General features: G+C 39.8%; 1 protein-coding gene across 2 annotated transcripts in view; it reads right to left on the bottom strand.

Moving 5' to 3' along the window:
- Nucleotides 1–17872, bottom strand: part of roraa (RAR-related orphan receptor A, paralog a) — a 210761-nt gene that overhangs the window by 48936 nt on the left and 143953 nt on the right. The window contains exon 1 of one of the 2 annotated variants that reach the window (XM_008412276.3): nucleotides 7497–7847. The exons of the other annotated variant lie outside the window; for it this stretch is intronic. Coding sequence (XP_008410498.1) covers nucleotides 7497–7527 — 31 coding nt within the window. The 5' untranslated portion in view covers nucleotides 7528–7847. Of the gene's footprint in view, nucleotides 1–7496; nucleotides 7848–17872 lie in introns of those variants that run through there. 2 annotated transcript variants of the gene reach the window in all.

The raw sequence follows: 17872 nt of genomic DNA, 5'->3' as shown, positions 1-17872 counted from the left end.
GTTGCAGCGCTGCCTGTTCCCTTGTTTCATCAAAATTCCAAGCGCCCCTCATTTTTCATCCTCTCTCCCTCCGCCAGGATGCAGAGAAGCCGCGGCAACTTTCCATGGAGCAAAGGGGAGAGCATCTTGGCAAGACATAACCTCTGACCTACAAACTCCTCAGCCAACTACAGGTGAATCTGATTATTTTGAAGAGCATAAAAAAGTTAATTTTAATAATTCCTCTCATAAAGGGAAAGTAAAACTAGTTGCAACACACACTCACACACACACAGACATGTCAGGCATGTATTGCTTTTAATGACTGTGGCTTATGAAAATATAAAATTCAGTTTCTCAGAAAATTAGAATATTCTATAGGAGCAATAAAAAAAATCTTTCTTACAGAAATGTTGAGACAATCATAGAAAGACTACAGCAGATGGCTTTTTATACCTACAGGGATGGTAGGCCAAATCTAAAAAAAAAAAGCTGGCTATCAGAGTGAAGGCTGAACATAGCAATGTAAAGTTGAGTGGAAGGAAAAAGTGTGGGGTTTTGGGGAGAATCACAAGGCAGGGGCTCTTCACAGTCTGGAGTCAGATTTTGAAGAGCCACCAAATGGGGACATTTTCCATCCTGAAGTCGAGCCACTCCTGAGTTAGAAACATAAAACACAGCTGACCTAAGCTAAAGATAAAAAGGACTGGACTGCTGCTCAGTAGTCCAACTCCTCTTTTCAGATTAAATTGAAAAACAAACCAAAAGAATTCAAGGCACTGGACACGCCAATTTTGTTTTACGACAGTACTTGGCCCCTGCCCACAACATCAAATCCTTGCTTTAATGACCAGTGTATTACTGTGTTAGTAAATTTACCTAAACTCAATAGAGAATCAATGGAGTATTGATAAGAGGAAGACCACGGACATCCCAAACTGAAGCCCACTTTTAAAGCAACATGGTTCCTTAACGCCACTGGCTAATCAGCTCTAAGCCATGCTGCACAGATGCAGTAATTCATGCAAAAGAAATCCAAACCAAAACTTAAAAATATATATACATATTGCTCCTGGTAATTTCTCTAATTTTCTTAAAAAACTAAAATAGCTGAAAACCATCATCATTAAAACAAATTAAAATAAACATAATTCAATTTAAATAAATTCTTGAAATATATCACTCTGTGTGTATTGAATAATATAGTATAGATGTCTCCCTTTTTCTACCATACAGCTAAAATAAATTCACCTTTGAATTCAGTTGAAAGAATCTGTACATGTGCCACCACAGACAGTTTATTTCGAAATGCATAATAACGACGCTACACCGGACTCTACCTCCCACCTTAGTGCTGAATGAAGCAGAACAGCGACAAATTATTATCAGCAGCCATCACCCAGAGCTCATCTTCAGACAACCGGGGCCACATTAACACCAGCGAAGCACTCCTCCCTTGTCTCACCGCCGCTGGGCTGACGCAGGAGGAGGATGAGGGCGATAACCCACACAAACAATACAAGCTTGCTGGCTTCTCGCCTGCTGCCAGCATGCTTGCCTTGCAAACAGATCTGATTACAACTGAGAGCGGCTTGGTGTTTCATGGAAAAGCAGGTCAACTGTAGAGCACCATCAGACCTTGGGACTCGAAAGGTCTGACAGAGGAGAAGGAGGAGGTGGAGGTGGTGGTGGTGGTGGAGGTAAAACTACCCGACAAAAGTTTGTCTCCAATTGTAAGATAATGAGCAGTTGACGTAAGAGGACCGAGTAGAGAACTCCGGGGAAAGGTGCGTTTACGCTTGTCTGGCGAATCTCCTCATCTTCTGCGTCTTTTGGGTTCTCCCTCTGGCTCCCTCTTAAGAGACAGAGCTGCCCCACTGCCGAACACCTAGCTCCTTCTGTATTTCTCTGTCCTCAGTGTTTGAGTCAGACAAAACGCAAAATCAATAATGCTTTTTCTTCCCCATTTCCTCTTTGATGCAACTTCAAAAAGCCAATGGACAGCCCTCCAGAGGCCCATAGAGGAAAAAGGAGAGAGAAAGAGAGGGGAGAAAAAAAAACAGATGGTAAGAAATATGCTCAGAATGAAAGTGCAGGGGAATAAAACTTCACCCTTCACTCGCTTTAAACACTGTTACTTCAAAACCACAAGTGGCAAAGTGAATATAGGTGAAAGCAGAAAGAAGAAATGTTAGTTCTTACATTTCCAAAAGTCTCACTGATGGCATTTATTTTACCAACACAATTAAGATACGTGAGCTTGTGTTCACTAAATGGGCCAATTTCAATAAATAAACCAAGAAGATCTAGCAATTCTAAACTGCAGTGTCTGAAGAGGAGCTGTAAAACACCACATCTGTATTCTCTGTGCATCTTCTACAGAGGAAGCTAAAAGGAGAAAACGAGAGAGAGAGGGGAAAATGAAAGTAAAAAATGGACTGTAGTGTATGATTATCTAACCAGTGCTGACAGGGGAAGTATTCTATCAGCAGTTAAATGCTGCATGACAGGGAGACACTTCAAAGGATCTATAAGTGACTCCTGAAATACTGAGTGAAAGTAAAGTAGAAAATTACCCCTAAGTTAGAGGCATTTGACTAAGCCCTGCTAGGTGTTTTACCTGACTGGAGAGCTAAATTGAGAACCCAGAGTGAACTTGAAATGAATGTTTCAGAACGAAGAAAAATCAACTCATGGAAGCCGACAGCTGCTTCTAAGCACTTTTGTCTCTCATGCCCCGCTGCTCGACCGGCCACAGAGCACGGGGAGTCATTTAACCTCGTCTGTGATGGGACAAATCTGTCAAAATCATATGGTGTGACTGACAGGACAATATGACAGACAGGGCTGAGTCCCAGGTAAAGGTTTACTGTATGTGGCTTGAATTATTCTCAGGTATGGAGAATAAATGGAAACCACATTCTGTTAAAGTGAGGGTGCAGACTGGAGAGACAGAAATTGAGCCAAACAATCCCACAGGAATCAATACAGTTATCAGGTGGTATTTATTACCCTTCAGTGATGCGGTGTGAGTAAAATTTAAGATTAAATGTTTTGTTGGCATTTCCCTATCAGGTAATATTTGTTCTCTGCAGTTGAGAATAATTCTCATCAGTAAGCTGACTTCTCCGGGGCATGAATTAGGCTTTACCTGGTTCTTTATCCAGATGATTGTCTGATGTAGCAAACTCTTGTTTTATTAACAAGCTAATTAGGAAAAAACACTTCCAATCAATAAAAAAAAAGAAAACATAACACTTATACCAGAAATCGAATAAAGAAAATAAAAAAAAGACAAAATGAATAAAAAAGCAAAACAATAGATAATAGAAAAAATTTGAAAAATGTAACAACCAAGCATTAAAAAGTACAAAGCAACATCACATGGAGCAAGGGAAAAAAAGTAATGCTGAATTGTAAAATAAGCAAAAGCTGATTTTATTATGTGGTTTGAGACGGTTTCAAAACTGCCTAAATTTTCCATCAGACATGATTCAAGTATTTTCATGTAGACACCACAAAAAGCAGCAGTATGACTTTTACCCTAAATACTCTATGTTCTGTATGGAGCATAAAGCAAATTGTGCTGTCCCTCCCCCACTTGTTACTGTGCACTGCCTGTCAGCTGACTGAACACAATACTATATTCTTGCTTTGCTATTCTTAAAAAATGAATTAAAGAATGCCACTTTTATTTTTTATTTCAGACAAGTATTTTGAAAAACTGCAATTAACAATCTGTAAATGTTATGCCTAGGATGCAGGCAGATAGAGCTAAATGATTAAATAGATAATATGTTATACTTGTACTACTTGATAAAGAAAAGAACAGTAAATAATTACTCAGATTATCATTTAAAAGCTACTACTAAATGTTTTTAAGTCAGTGAAAATCAATTCAAATTAATGTTAGTAATAAGATGATTCTTTTATTTATTTTTTAATTATTCTGTTTTTTTTTTAAATAAGATGATAATAAAAGAAGGCTTTAATAGGATGAGAATCTCATATCGACTCATAAAATTGTGCAGACTTCATAAACAATACCAAAAATTGAGTCGAAAGAAAAACAATTCCTATCGGTTTTCAGATATTACTCTTTATCATCAGGCTCCTCTGCTCTCCAGAGTGCACCTCACCCTCTTTCCAACTTCCATGCTGCCAAATCAAAAATCCATGCTCTCAATGGGCAGCCAATATCTCATTAACCAGCCCCTCTCCACACAGTTAGGCAGCCAGGATGTTTGTCTCAGTTGCGCACAGCGCAGACAGGCACATCCCACACTCCTTAATAACCTGTGGGGACACCATTCCACTTCCTCAGCCAGCTAAAAGGCAGGAAAGATGGCCAAATCGCAACTTTTCCATTTGTTAGTGCAGCGGCAGAACGTTTTCTGCCCGCATGAATTATTTGCTCAAACTTTCTGTGTCACGCCAACATTTAAAAGTCCACGTGTAGCAAGATCGAATTGACATCAATCGCATTTTTATTTCTGTAGGAACCGTTTTAGCTCATATTAATATACATATTGTGTAACAGCACTAAGTGTAATTTATTTTTTCTCTAATAAATTAGATATTAATTACAAATTCTTGTAGATGATGCAACCTCAACTTAATCAGACATGTTTTTTTTTTCTCCCTCGTGGTTCTTCAAGTCCTCAGTCCCTAACTGGATAATAGCCAATCTTGTTAACCTCTCCTTTAATGTGCGAGAGCCTGCAGCATGAGGTAGCGCAGCACTTCAATGGACCGCTGATGGAAAGAGACAACGAGTGCCAAATCTACAACAAATATTTACAGCCTTGTTAATGTAGCCTTAAAGCACCTATCACAAGACATTTGGCTTCATCTTCTCTAAGGCCCCAGCACATTCCCCACAGCCTAGCACACACTCAAACTAAATTACATATCTGAGAGCTGTCCACAAGCACAGCAGAGCTGCCCCCACCCCCATTTTTAAAATTTTTTTTCCAAGGGTTAATTATATGTACTCTGGACAAGAAGCACTTTTTACCTTTTCTAGCCGAACATCAAAGAACTTTCTTTAATGATGTAATTGGAATTTTCATCTTAATTGTGCTGAGTAGGATGGCTAATTTGCATGGGGTAATGAGAGGGATGTTTCCATTACAGGTAATTAGGTACTTGAGAGGCAGTGGTGTGGTAGAGAGGCTGAACTGAGAGGGAGAGGTGGATAGAAAGGGAGAGAACGCCACAGAGACTCAGGCGCAGTTGTTGCAATATATTTGCATTATTTTGAAGCTGAGAGAATCAAAATATCAAAAAGACACACACAAAGGCTCAAAGAGCAGCGAGAGGGCGATAAGTTTACCATAATTAGCAAGTTTGTGTCAGAACAGGAATTCGCTGTGCAGTTCATTCAATTCTCTGACCATTTTGCGGAAGAAATTGTCACTGCCATCTGAATTAGCATCCAATTATACTGCTTGTTCACATTTCAATTTTAACCATCACATTTTCACAGCGTGCTGCCGTGACACCAGCAACCTCCAGCAGACTAGAGCATTAACAATCTACGGAAAAAAACGAGAACGCAAAAAACTCAAAACGGACACATTAACCGATTACTACAATGGCATATTTGGGGGGGGAAGTGTGTTAATGTAAATATTGTTCAAGTAAGATAGTACTTTCACACAATATACAAAGTAAAGATAAAATAAATCATGCTCAGACCTTCCGCTTCTTGAGAAGTTGTTTTCCACGCATTCTACCTTTTTTTTTCTATGCTTGCTTCAATTCAAACCATGAATAAAAAGGACACGGGGTCAAAAGGTCTTTTCTTGGTGCGTCTCTTCATGATTTTTATAACCCGCCTCAACACATCTGAGCTTCTCACTTCCTAAATGAATTTCCCTGTCGTTAATTAAAAAATAAAATAAAAGTGATCAGAGGAGCCAGTCACACACATTCCAACAGCTCCAAGATGTGAAAGCAATGTGTTAAAATGTATGATTTTATTTTATTTTATTTTTTTAATGGGACAGTGAGCCATCAATGAAGCAGGTTAGAATAAGAAAATGTGTTGGAACATATGCAGAGGCTGGTCTCCAGACCCGGCCAGGTTGATGGATTATTATAGATGAAATAAATGGTACAACACAGCAACAAATCAAGCATACCCAACCCAGTCAAACCAAAGGGGCGAAAAAAATTTAAATCAAAAGAAAAAAGATCTAAGTTTCTTTTGTCTCTGTCTCTCTTTTTTTGTATGAAGTCCAGATTAGAAGAACAATAACATTAAATTCTAGCAAGGCAAATACTTCAAATAACAATAGAACAAGTGAGAGGAGAAGAAGACAACACATCAAATTATTACTGGAGATTTTCTTGTTCCCCTGACAGCTGCCTTTTCCTCATTAAGATCATTAAAGTGTGCAAATATGAGCCCCGCTTTTGAGTGCGCGCTCACATCTTCCACTGCAAAAGAGAATGCATGCACGAGAGTGAAAACATGCGAATAAAGGCATATGCATGCATGCATGCATGGGAGAGGTGTGCAGCACTGTATGTCTGACAGCACTTTTCGTATCAGTCTGCTGGGATGTGTGCGCACATGTGCGCCTGGATGATGGAGGGAAAGGTGGGAGGAGGAGGGCGGGGAGAGGGGGGGGTGTGGGGGGTGGCTGGAGGAGCTGGGATTATGGGCAGAGCGGATGAACGTTCCAGCGGCTGGGAGGACCCATCCTGGTGCTCTCATGACCACACATCTACAACCCGAGAACGCCCCCCCCCCCACTCAATCCAACCGTAAAAAAATAGGTCAGTGGAGCAAAGCGCACGCACGCGCACGCTGGCATGTATGCACGCACTTGCAGACACGCGCGCCGGTATCAACTCAAAAGAATCACAGCAGTCTGCCATCCGCGCCACTGCCCGCTCCCCCTCCACCCGCCGCCCCCCAAAACACGGCCACACACTCTCCTCTGGACTGAAACAACTGGGTTAAGAGCGGGATTCAAACGCGCAACCCAACGTAAAAAACAAACAAAAGAACAAAAAAAAAACAAACACAAATACATTAAGTGTAACTTTGTAACTAACTAAATAAATACAAAATCAAAACAAAGAAGAAACGGAAAACGGGAAACTTCTGCAGATGAACTCTGCAAGCGTTCTTGACAAGACACGAACAGATTACACCGGCGGTGGTTTCCACACACTCGCACGACAGTATAGCAGCGAGAAATCACACACTGTAAATAATCAAGTCAAACCGCATTTCGAGAAATATGAAATATTAAAATCTATATTTTACAAATGCATTCGCCAGAGTTGAGAAATTCTATGTCCATGCACAAAAGAAATCTTAAGTTCGACCTTAAGAGGTACTCTTTCTTTCTCTTTCTCTCTCCTCATGCCCTGCAAACACAACGTACGGAGTTGGCAGGCTGCGAGCAGCGGAGCCTGCACTTCCCTCTACTTGTTACTCCGGCAGCGCAATTAAGCGTGCAATGTTTATCTTTATGACACGATCGTCTTCCTTCTCTTACCTTTCATAGCTGAAATCACAAAATACATCATTAAGCTTCGCGTCCATAAGAGAAGAAACTATCAGCAGCGCAAAGCCCTCCACTGCTGTCTCAGCAGCAGCTGGCCAGCAAGCACAGCTCCGTCTCTCAGCCTCCGAGCATGACCACACCAGAATCCATGTGACTGTGACATCAGCGTGCATGTCTGCCTGCTTTCCCCACCCACCCGGCCTTTTGATTGGCACAGCGTGCAGCCAGTAGGGGCGCTGAGAGCTCAGGCAGGGGGAAGCTGGCCCTCTTCCCACTGATTGCAGTCTTGTCTGCCCCAGCTTGCTAGACACAGCACATCCAAACTATCTGCTGCTCTGAGGCTTATCTTTACAGAGAAAGGATAAAGTCAGAGAATTCTTATTTATTTATTTTACATTTTTGTAAAACTGATTTTTTTTTTTATATATTATTGAAAGAAACCATAGAGTCTGAGAAAGGCTAAAAGGAAATGTAGATAACAGGGGAGGGGAGGTAGATGAAGGAAGAAAATATATGAAGGAGTGGATAAGAGAGGGTGTGTGATTTTTTTATTTTATTTTATTTTTTTATCTGTGGCTCAGAGATAGAAGTGCTCCTCCTCCCTGCCGGTGGATATGAGTGATCAGTGTGAGGCCAGATGTTTGCTAGCAGCGGTGGGCCCTTTGCAGAGAGAAGACGAGTGGAGCCTCAGCATCTTCCTCTGACCTCTCGGAGGACCCCCACGCACACACACACGCACACACACACACACACACACACACACACACACACACACACACACGCACGCACCCGCAATCCTCTCTATTAAGCACACACACTTTTCCCACCAGGTGAGGAAGCGATGATAGTGACGGAACGGTTTGGATGATCCCCTCCACCCCGCAGCAACCATCTCTCCTCCTCGTGTGCCCCTCACTTTCGCCCCCTGCTTTCCATTCCAGTCTCTACCACCCTCCAACCCCCTCTACCCCACCTCTCTTCTCACTCATCCTCTCTCATATGATAATCTGCTCTGACTCCTTACCAGCTGCCTCTCTCTGATACAATATTCTGGTTTTAGTGCAATCCAGCCTTGGCCAATAACCATTTGGCATTTCATGAATAAGCTGGTGCTCATATCATCTTGTCTCAAGACAAACATCACACAGCTCGGGTTTCAGACACAGCAGTATTTCAAAAAGAAAGAAAATGAACTAGAGAAAATATTTCTTTTCTTTTTTTAATGACAGTATAAATATTTGAGATTTGGCAATCTGAATTTTGGAGTTTCCTATTAATGTTCTAAGCTGTTTCTTGATTTTTATTACACACACTTCTGAGATCAATCTTTACACAAGAATGATAACTCCCCCATATGCCAAATATTGAAATTTCTATTTATTGCCTGTGCATAGATCTTCTGAATATCCTACACATGCAAAAACATTTCTTAAATAAAAAAAAATAATTCACATGCCAGTTCTGCCACATTTATTGGCACCCTCTAGAAGATTTGACAAGTCTTCAGTGTTGTTTTTTAGCAGTCACACAAAAGATGATCTAAGTACATTTACTCAGCAAGGAAAAATCTAATGTCAAAGATGGATTTTTGAAAAATCATTAGTGTAAGTGATTTTTGTTGGAAAAAAATGCAGCTTACAACCCTGGAACTTTGCAGAGGGAAGAATCAGAGATGACCCTGTCAGACCCTCATGATTAGACCATACATTTTGAATGATAAAGACCATGCCCAATCATGCCCCATTTTAGGCTAGCTAGTATAAACCGCTATAGCTGGTTTTTACTTTTAAATTCAGCTCTAGCTGGTTTAAAAACCCCAGACTGATCCACGCATTAATCATGTCTCTGATGACAATCCCAACTCAATCAGATTCTACACATCTACATGTGTGATAGTAAGACAGAAACATATATATATATATATTTTTTTTTAATGTCAAAACAACCCATTGAAATTTAGATGTTAGATGTCCATCTTCCAAAAAGCAATTAAAATTAGAAAGAACAACATAACATTACTTAAAATAACAATTCGAGATCATTTACACTGAACATGCTTGTAGTTTAAACAAGCTTTTGAAAAATGCCATTCGAGTTGAACTGATCAGAAAGAGTGTAAAGAAAACCAACTTAAAGTAAATCTGCTGTTCATTATTTATTGTAAATATTTATATTTAATTACGTGTCTTCTATTCTGTGTCTAATGATTAAATAAAGGGTACTTCTAACCACATATAAAATTTAAATGAGGACTCAGCAGCTTGCAACATAAATCTTCTCATGACAATGTTTCATTAGGACCTGTATGATCCATTAGAGTAACTAAACACATTAGCTCAGGTTGTGTCAACGCCGGTCTCTTACGACTAAGCACAGTAATGAACAAAACATCCTTCTGAGACTGATAGAGTCAAACGGACCAAAGAGTAAAACGAGGAAGGTCCACAGTAGGCAAACCGTTTAAAAATGGTGCGACTGTGAGAATCAGTTGCTTTGTTTGAAGGTGCGCGTCTCTGCGAGACCTTCAAAGCTCGCCAGATGAGTCAAGACCATGGCCCACGCAGAAACATGTTTAACCGCTGCTGTCTGTGGTCGTGTCTTGAAAACTGGCTGCCGTATCAGTCTTCTACAAAACACAACACGACGCTGCGGAGCGGTTAAACAGGAAGAAGCACACAAACAAACATAAGACAGCACCATAGTAGGAGTTGTATATGCTGGCTAGTTTAAAAACAACATCCGAGAGGAGGATCGGGCTTACATTAGAGTCTGAATGTCAGGAGAGGAGTCAGAATTGTTTTTCATATAATTCCTCTTTTGTCTATATGATCCAGGGGTTTCCGATTCACAAGGATTACATTTACTAAAGAAATGAGAGGAACTGACAATTTGCTTCATTTTGAATCACACTCTTTTTTTTCCTTTTTTTTTTCAGATCATCCCTATGTACATTTCTTAAAAAAAAGATGTACCAGTCGCACTGGCTCTGTTCCAAGAACTCAGAGAGAGAGAGAGAGAGAGATTTCTGGTGATTATGATGAATGTGGCATACAGCTAATGAAACCTAAAATTCAGTTTCTCAGAAATTGTGAAATTACATAGAGCCAATAAAAATAGATTTGTGTTCCAACATAAGGAATGGAGGAGTTGGAGTCCATGCTTCCAATGCCCGTCTTCCCTCAGGACAAATGTTTCCGCTTCATTTACCCTTGATCGCACTTTTTCTTGAGGACTCCACATTACCACTGACACTAAGCCAATATGTCTCTGATGCATGTTCACTGCTGTATTGACTGAGTTCCAAAGTGGTCAAATGTCTCTTTAAGAACTGGTCCAGTCGTGTGGAGCAATCAAAGGCTTTATTTCAGTCAATAACGCTTTTAATGCCCTTCAGTTTAAACTGGGGAGGCATTAATAAGAGATTTAAATGTACTGATAACATTCTGGGTAAGTTTATTTTTGCATTCAGACTGGCTAAATGTCATCTCTCACAGTCTTCCAGGATTAATTCAACCAAATATATTTACTGTAAACAAGTCCTGTGGAATGAAATTCAATTGAAATGTGGTGTTGAACATCCAGTGATGCCCCTGGAGGAGAGGAGAGGATGAGACCCGATAATGGCCTCATTAGCAGTCTGTCAGTACCCATTCTATGCACAAGCTCTCTGTGCAGCTGATCCACGTTAACTCTTCCTACTCTGGACTCAAAACAGCAGATCTGTTGTCAGCGCGCTTTGTCCCGTCTGTGACCTCTGACCCCCACAGAATATGCAGCCTTTCATACCTGCATACCTGCAGCGATCCGAGCGTTTTATTCCACAGCAGATCCACCTGGGCGTTTGAAACGGTGCTGACCAGCCTGCAGCGGAGGTCGAATTAACAAGCTCAAACAGGCGCTCCATGAAAACAACACAGATCAATTTAATATAGATGCCAAGGAGCGGAGGGCATAATATCAGAACTATAACACCACCGGCCCACACCGCACAATCATAAACCAATTTAGGGCCATTTCAGGCAATTTCCTGGAGGCTTCCACTTGTGGGAAGACTTCAATAAATCACACAGACAACAAAGAAAATATCTGTTTCTATGAAAACAGAGGACACTCCTGGGTTATTTCCATGGGTCCAAAAGAGGGCTTAATTTACGGACCACTTTAAGTGCAGAACTGCGGAGGTTTAAAAGCAGTCCACACAACCTCAGCTGTGCCAATGTTTTATGGTATGTGTAGCTACAGGAGACGCCATTAACTCGTTATGACTAATGGGTTTTACATGGAGCAGTGCAATTTATCTCATGTAAAAATGTAGCAGAAGTGTAAGCATTACACCTTTTTAACAGTTTTCATGGTTACACTCAGATCAGATGACTAATAGCTATATAAGCTTCCCCTCATCTTTTATATGCACAGCAGCCCCAGGGCCGGTTCAGAATCACACTTTTTCTCTCCCTGTCACTAAATGCACAGACACACAATATTTGCACAATATTTATAGAATAGCAGGGTCAGAAGAAGGCATATGAAAGCATATCATTTCTAAACAGGTTAGGCGTACACCTGTCAGCTGTCATGTAATCAGAATCAACAACACTGTGTATATCGATGGTTGACAAGGCTGTAGCCTTTTCTTTCACCGCCACAGTTATTTATAGAGCTGAATTTAAATAATTCTCACAGCCCTCCAGTATTTCAAATTCAATTCCATCAATGTATATTCTTTACCTAGAAAAAGAAAAACAAAACAAAAAGAAAATACCAGAACTCTGTCGCTACTGCTATAAAGTCATGACTTTTCTTCACCGCAACTCTTAGGATCATTTAAGGCAGAACCTTCACCTTTGCTTCGTGTCACTTGATCCCTTGAAGATGGAAACATCTGAATAAAAAGCTTTAAAAACTAGATCAGGGAGCTGAAATGAAAGTGAAGTGGGGTTCTGTCAAAAGTTCTAAGCAGGTAAAATTCTAATTCACATTCAAGTCACATGTTAAAACATACCTTTCCAGAACAGCTTTTAATGTCTTTTTTAATGTTCTATGTTAGGTTTTCTCCCTTTATTGTTGTGTTTGACGTACTTAGTGTTCTGTTTGTAATTTTACTTGATTCATGCAAAATGTCTGAGTTTATAGAAAACTCAAATAATGCGTATTGTTACGATTAAAGTCATTACTACAAGTTCAATTTAGCTCGTTCCTGAGAGAAAGGCTAGTCTAAGTGAAACACAATACCAAAGTGGATTTGTCCTGTTATAGAAAAAACTCCAGTCTTAAGATCATAGTCACCAATGAGATACTATTTTATCTTATTGAGTTTGCATTAGTTAATTACTTTCAAAGATACAGATGATTACTGGATGGAAGAAGGACGTAGTGCGGCAACAATCATCTTCCTGTGTGAAAGGTGAAGCATTATTGTTCAGAGTAATTAACCAATAGAAAAGTAAGGCAGGGTAAAAATCTATCAAATTGTGTATACTTACATCACTATGCTTGTATCAAATATTGTTTTTCTTATTGCACAGACATCACTGGGCTACAAAAACACTGACATATTACCTGCTTACAATTTATTTACAGAACCTCAATGAATAAATCTTTGACTATCCATTTAGTTCTTTGGCCACACGTTTGTTTCTTGGCACTTCTTAAATATTTCTCATATCCAGTTAGTAAAAAAAAAAAAAAAAAAGCCATGCAGAGAAGGAACTGGAACCAGCCAGTTTATTTGTATGGCTTATCAGATGTAAAGGCAGTTGTAAAGAGTGCTCATTGCCACCGCTTGAGTGTTATCGCAGATGTCACTGAGCAATTTTTCAATAGATCAATAGAAATCAGATTTGACAATGAATTGCGGCACGTATCTTTTGTGTAAGGCTGCCCTTGGGGACAGAAAGGGAAAAAGAAACAGGCGGTTAGCGAGAGGGAGAGAGAAGGAGTGAAAGGGAACGAGGAGGGGAGATTATCGCAGGCATGGCAGCCTGTGTGAGAGGCTTAGCTTGGCTAGGCAGGGAGGTGGAACCCTGTGAATTCTAATGAACTGGCAAGACCCCCCCCCCTCCTCTTCATCCCTCCCCCCAATGCCCAAAAAAAAAAAAACCCATCCCCATCTTCATCGCAGGAGGATGATAGCAGAGAAGGAGGAGGTGATTAGGGAGGAGCGGCTCCTCTATGGCAAACCAAACAGAGCAGGTCATTTCCCTGTGATAATTATGGCTATAACCAGGCATGAGGGATTGATAATGGACCTGCTTATTCTTCATGTTCTGCGAAGGCAACCACTGTGCCTGTCGGGGCGGGGGAGCATTATGATGTGTCTTTTTTACTGTTAGAGGGGTGACTCTGGTAAGAGTTGCAATGGCTGCTGAAAAGGGCAGCAGGGGAACTTGGCCTTTGAGGGAGAAGTTAACGAATGAACTTCATTATTGAGGAGCATACCAGGGAGACCCCCTGGTGTTTGTGATGTATTACCCGGCATCAAACATGTGCACTCCCCCAACATCACTGCCGTTGCACGACATCGGCTCTTGGGGGAGGTACGCGTGTAAACTAAAATAGTTTAACCTTCTGGCTTAAGGCTAGAAGAAAAGAAGACAACAGAGAAGCATGCATATCTGCATCAGAGAAGTTGGTTTCATTTAGAAATATATATATATATATATTCTGCTTTCAGGCTGGGTAGTTTTACCATTATTCTGGTTCCAAAAACATCTAAGTGAGTAATGAGGCAATGCCTTTTCTGTGACTGCATGGTGAAAACTGTCTTTGCCTAAACTAACACATATTTAACATTCTCTATGTGATTTTAGGGTAAAGCAGGTGGTCTAGAGAGACAATCTTCATCAACATAATCATTTATTAGCTCCATTCAAGCATGAAAGTAACTTTTCCTAAGTTCTAAAAAGAAAAAGAAAAAAAAAAGAAGTGACACACAGGAGGGACAAATGTTTTCTTTAAGATTGAGGGAGTTCCTCAGGCTATAAATGCGATGTGCGCCACTTAGCCTCTCCACACCTTCCCTGCCTCTACTGGGTCCAGGATGGAGTTTCTCTGCGGTGGACGACGCGACACGAAGGATCTCTTTACCGAGCCTGTTCTCAACACTTTTACTCTTGACTTATGAGGATGCCATGGGTGCAGGGGAGTGATTCATCACCGGATGTGTTCCTCTTGCACCCTCACACATTAGTAATGTGGTCCGCTGAGGAGGAGTCCTGTCATCAGTCTGTACCTGGACCCTCCGAACAAGGTAGGTCAACAGGAGGCAGCAGCGGCTGGCCCACTTTTAGTCTTTCACAGCACCTTTAAGTTTCCAGCAGCTCTGCCACAGCTGGGCCTGACGGGCATGATCAGACCAGCTTGGTCAAGGGGAGACGCTGTGGTAGCAGAGTGCTTCCTTTGCATTATCTGTAGACTCACACACACACACCTGGTTGGAGCCAACTTGACAAAAGGTAAACATGTTGGAGAAATATTAACCTATCTTCTACTTATTCATAGTCCATCGTGAAAGTAAGTAATATAACATAGAATAAAACAGACTGTAGCACATAGACTTTCATTTTTAAATTTAATTGACATAATCTGTTTTCTTTTTTTTTTTTTAACAGGTCACTTCAAAAGGCTTTGAAGGACCAGATTCACAACAAACTTATTCATGTAGGCGGTGGCCCTGGATTTCAGCACAAGAGTGTATAACCTTGTAATTGTTTGGTAGCTGAAGGTCTGACATAAACACACAAATGTTTCTGTGTTATATGAGACTAAACACAAGGTTTAATCAATGTTGATAAATTTAGTTTTTAGCCTTAGAAATTAGAAATCTAAAAAAGGGCTATATGGTGGTTGAGTTGTTAGCACTGTTAGCACTTTTTATCGGGTCCTTGGTTGGAACCCAGGTCGTGTTTTCTGTGTGTTTGCAAAATAAAATATATTCATATATTATATTTCTATGACAACCTTTAAAAGAACATTTTTGTCTCAGAGGGACACAGGTGCTGCACAAACTGAAGTGACCACAAATGCTTAGACGTTATTTTTGTCCACAGCATAAGTTTAATTTATTTTTTGTGAATTTACTGTAAGATTGACTTTTTTCCACCGTGTGGTCAGCTGAACTCAGTATAGCTTTGTGACAGAGAGTTACAACCACTCAGGCATTCAACACCTGTATCGCAATGACTATGAAGCGTACAGTCTTGTGTTGATTTAAAATCCATTGCGAAGAAAGAGCGTTCGCTTTTCAGACTGATTATTAAGCATTTTTAAAGACTGACTGATGACTGAACATAAATATCATCTGATGTAGCCTTAACTTTGCCAAGAGTTCCCAGGCTTATCTGTTTAAAACTGCCAAAGCATGTTTCATCACAAGTCTCTATACCACAGCTCTCCTGTAATAGAGGCGCAACAACGTAAAGCATGGTTGTCTATTCTTTCACCAACATACAGAGCCAATGTAAGTCAGCAATAAGCCTGTGACCTTAGCATTGTGGGTAATGCATGTTTAAATACCCACCTCAGTATTCATGTTTGTCATTTTACTTGTGAAGATTAGGTGTAAAAAGGCTATTTGAAACCAAAACACAGGATTAAGGGATAATGCTGCTCTGTGTCTTGTGAGTCGACCTTGATTCTGTAATCCAGCACAATGCTGGAGAACAGCATACTTCTCGCTCTTGTACATTCAATACTCTCACTGTTGAACAGCTCATTCTGATGTAATTGCGCCTGCATAATGGCAGCATGCTGAAAGAGAAAGTAATCAAAATTAAGGAGAGCTTCCTTGTAAAATCTTTGGAACAGTGGCAGAGTAAGGATACGGTTTGGACAAATAAGAAGATAATTGGCAGCAGGGCTTTAAGAGTGATCAGAAAATAATAGGGTATAATCTCGTAAGTAAAAAAAAAAATAAAAAAATTGAAACGTGATAGCGAAACTGAAAGAGCCAACTCTGCAGTCATCCGCAGCATTATTTAAGTTTGCAATAATTAACCAGATTGGACACCAATTAGATACGTATAGCATTAAATACTCCATTAAGCATAGCATCACCAGAACCCATAACAAACAGCATACATGTTTTTCTTTCTTCTCCATGAATGCAGCGTTCCTTGACTCCACATCTCCCCACCTGTTTTTCCTGTCTTTTCTTTCTTTCTTCCTTCCTTGTACAGCGCCGCACAGACACAGTAAAATGAAAATATGCCTTTGATGTCTGGGATCTTATAATGCTGAGCAGTAGAAATCCGCATGCCTGTTATCTGAAGAATCTTAATGATGACGGCTAACTTCACAATGGGTTAACCGCGTCTCTCTGTTCTCATGCTGCACACCCACAGAAACGCAAATTAATAGCAAGGTGGGGGAAAAAAAAAAGTAAAAAAAAAAAAAAAAAGCACAGCATTCTTCTAATAAAGCAGATTCAACAAAATAGGCACAATGCGATCAGCACAAATGTCAATGTGTAAAATCAACAAAAGGATTTGTGAGCACATCTGCACTCCTCTTTGTAGGCGCAACTTCTTTTTCTACTTTAGTTTCTGAGCAGAATTATGCTATTTGTCAGAAAGAGATGATCCGCAGTTCAAATGATCTAACAAAAGAGCAGTTTCCTTTTTTTCTGTTCTTTTATTTTACCCAGGGCACTTTAGTAGTTGTCATTAATCTGAAAATTATGCTTGTCAAGCAACAAATTTCAATAATTTTTTTTAAAATATACTTTATTTATTCAGCAGCATTAAAGGAAAAGTATATTTTTATTTTTTCTACCCTCTATGAAAGAGAGAAAATTATGAATTGCAACCCATTTATAATGAACTATGTTGAATGTATTGAAGCAAAACCATTTTATAGAATTCTTAGCTACTTAAATAAGTAAGCGCAGGAATTTCTATATGTATTATATTTTTTAATAATTTTGAAAAATGAATTCAGACACTCAAACCACTAAGCGAAACAAACACATTATATAAGTCAGCAATTTTCAAGCCTTTATTTTTGTTAAGCTGATCTTCTTTCAGATAATTAAAAACTGACATTTAAGATTAAAATATTATGACAGACAAAACAAAAAAAAATTTAAAATAGAAACATGCCCTTAATGTACCCATTGAGAACTCTGCATACTTAATAAATTGGTACAGATTTGAGACTGAGCCCCAGATTTGCATCTGTCACACCAGTGAAATTCTACAAAAGTGAGGGTGATACATAGACTTTATATTTGTAAAAAAAAAAAAAGAAAAAAAAAAATCAAGAATCATTTCTTTTCCACATACTTCAAAATGATGTGCGCTATTGTGTTGACAAATCACTTAAAGATGCAAACAATACCTTGGGTTTTGTGGCTGCAATGGTTCAAAGTT

The sequence above is a fragment of the Poecilia reticulata genome, chromosome 6 (assembly GCF_904066995.2).
Source record: "Poecilia reticulata chromosome 6, P_reticulata-male-v2, whole genome shotgun sequence".
NCBI classification, from domain to species: Eukaryota; Metazoa; Chordata; class Actinopteri; order Cyprinodontiformes; family Poeciliidae; genus Poecilia; species Poecilia reticulata.
Note: the sequence above shows the minus strand (reverse complement) of the source record. Positions and strands in the feature narration are given on the sequence as shown.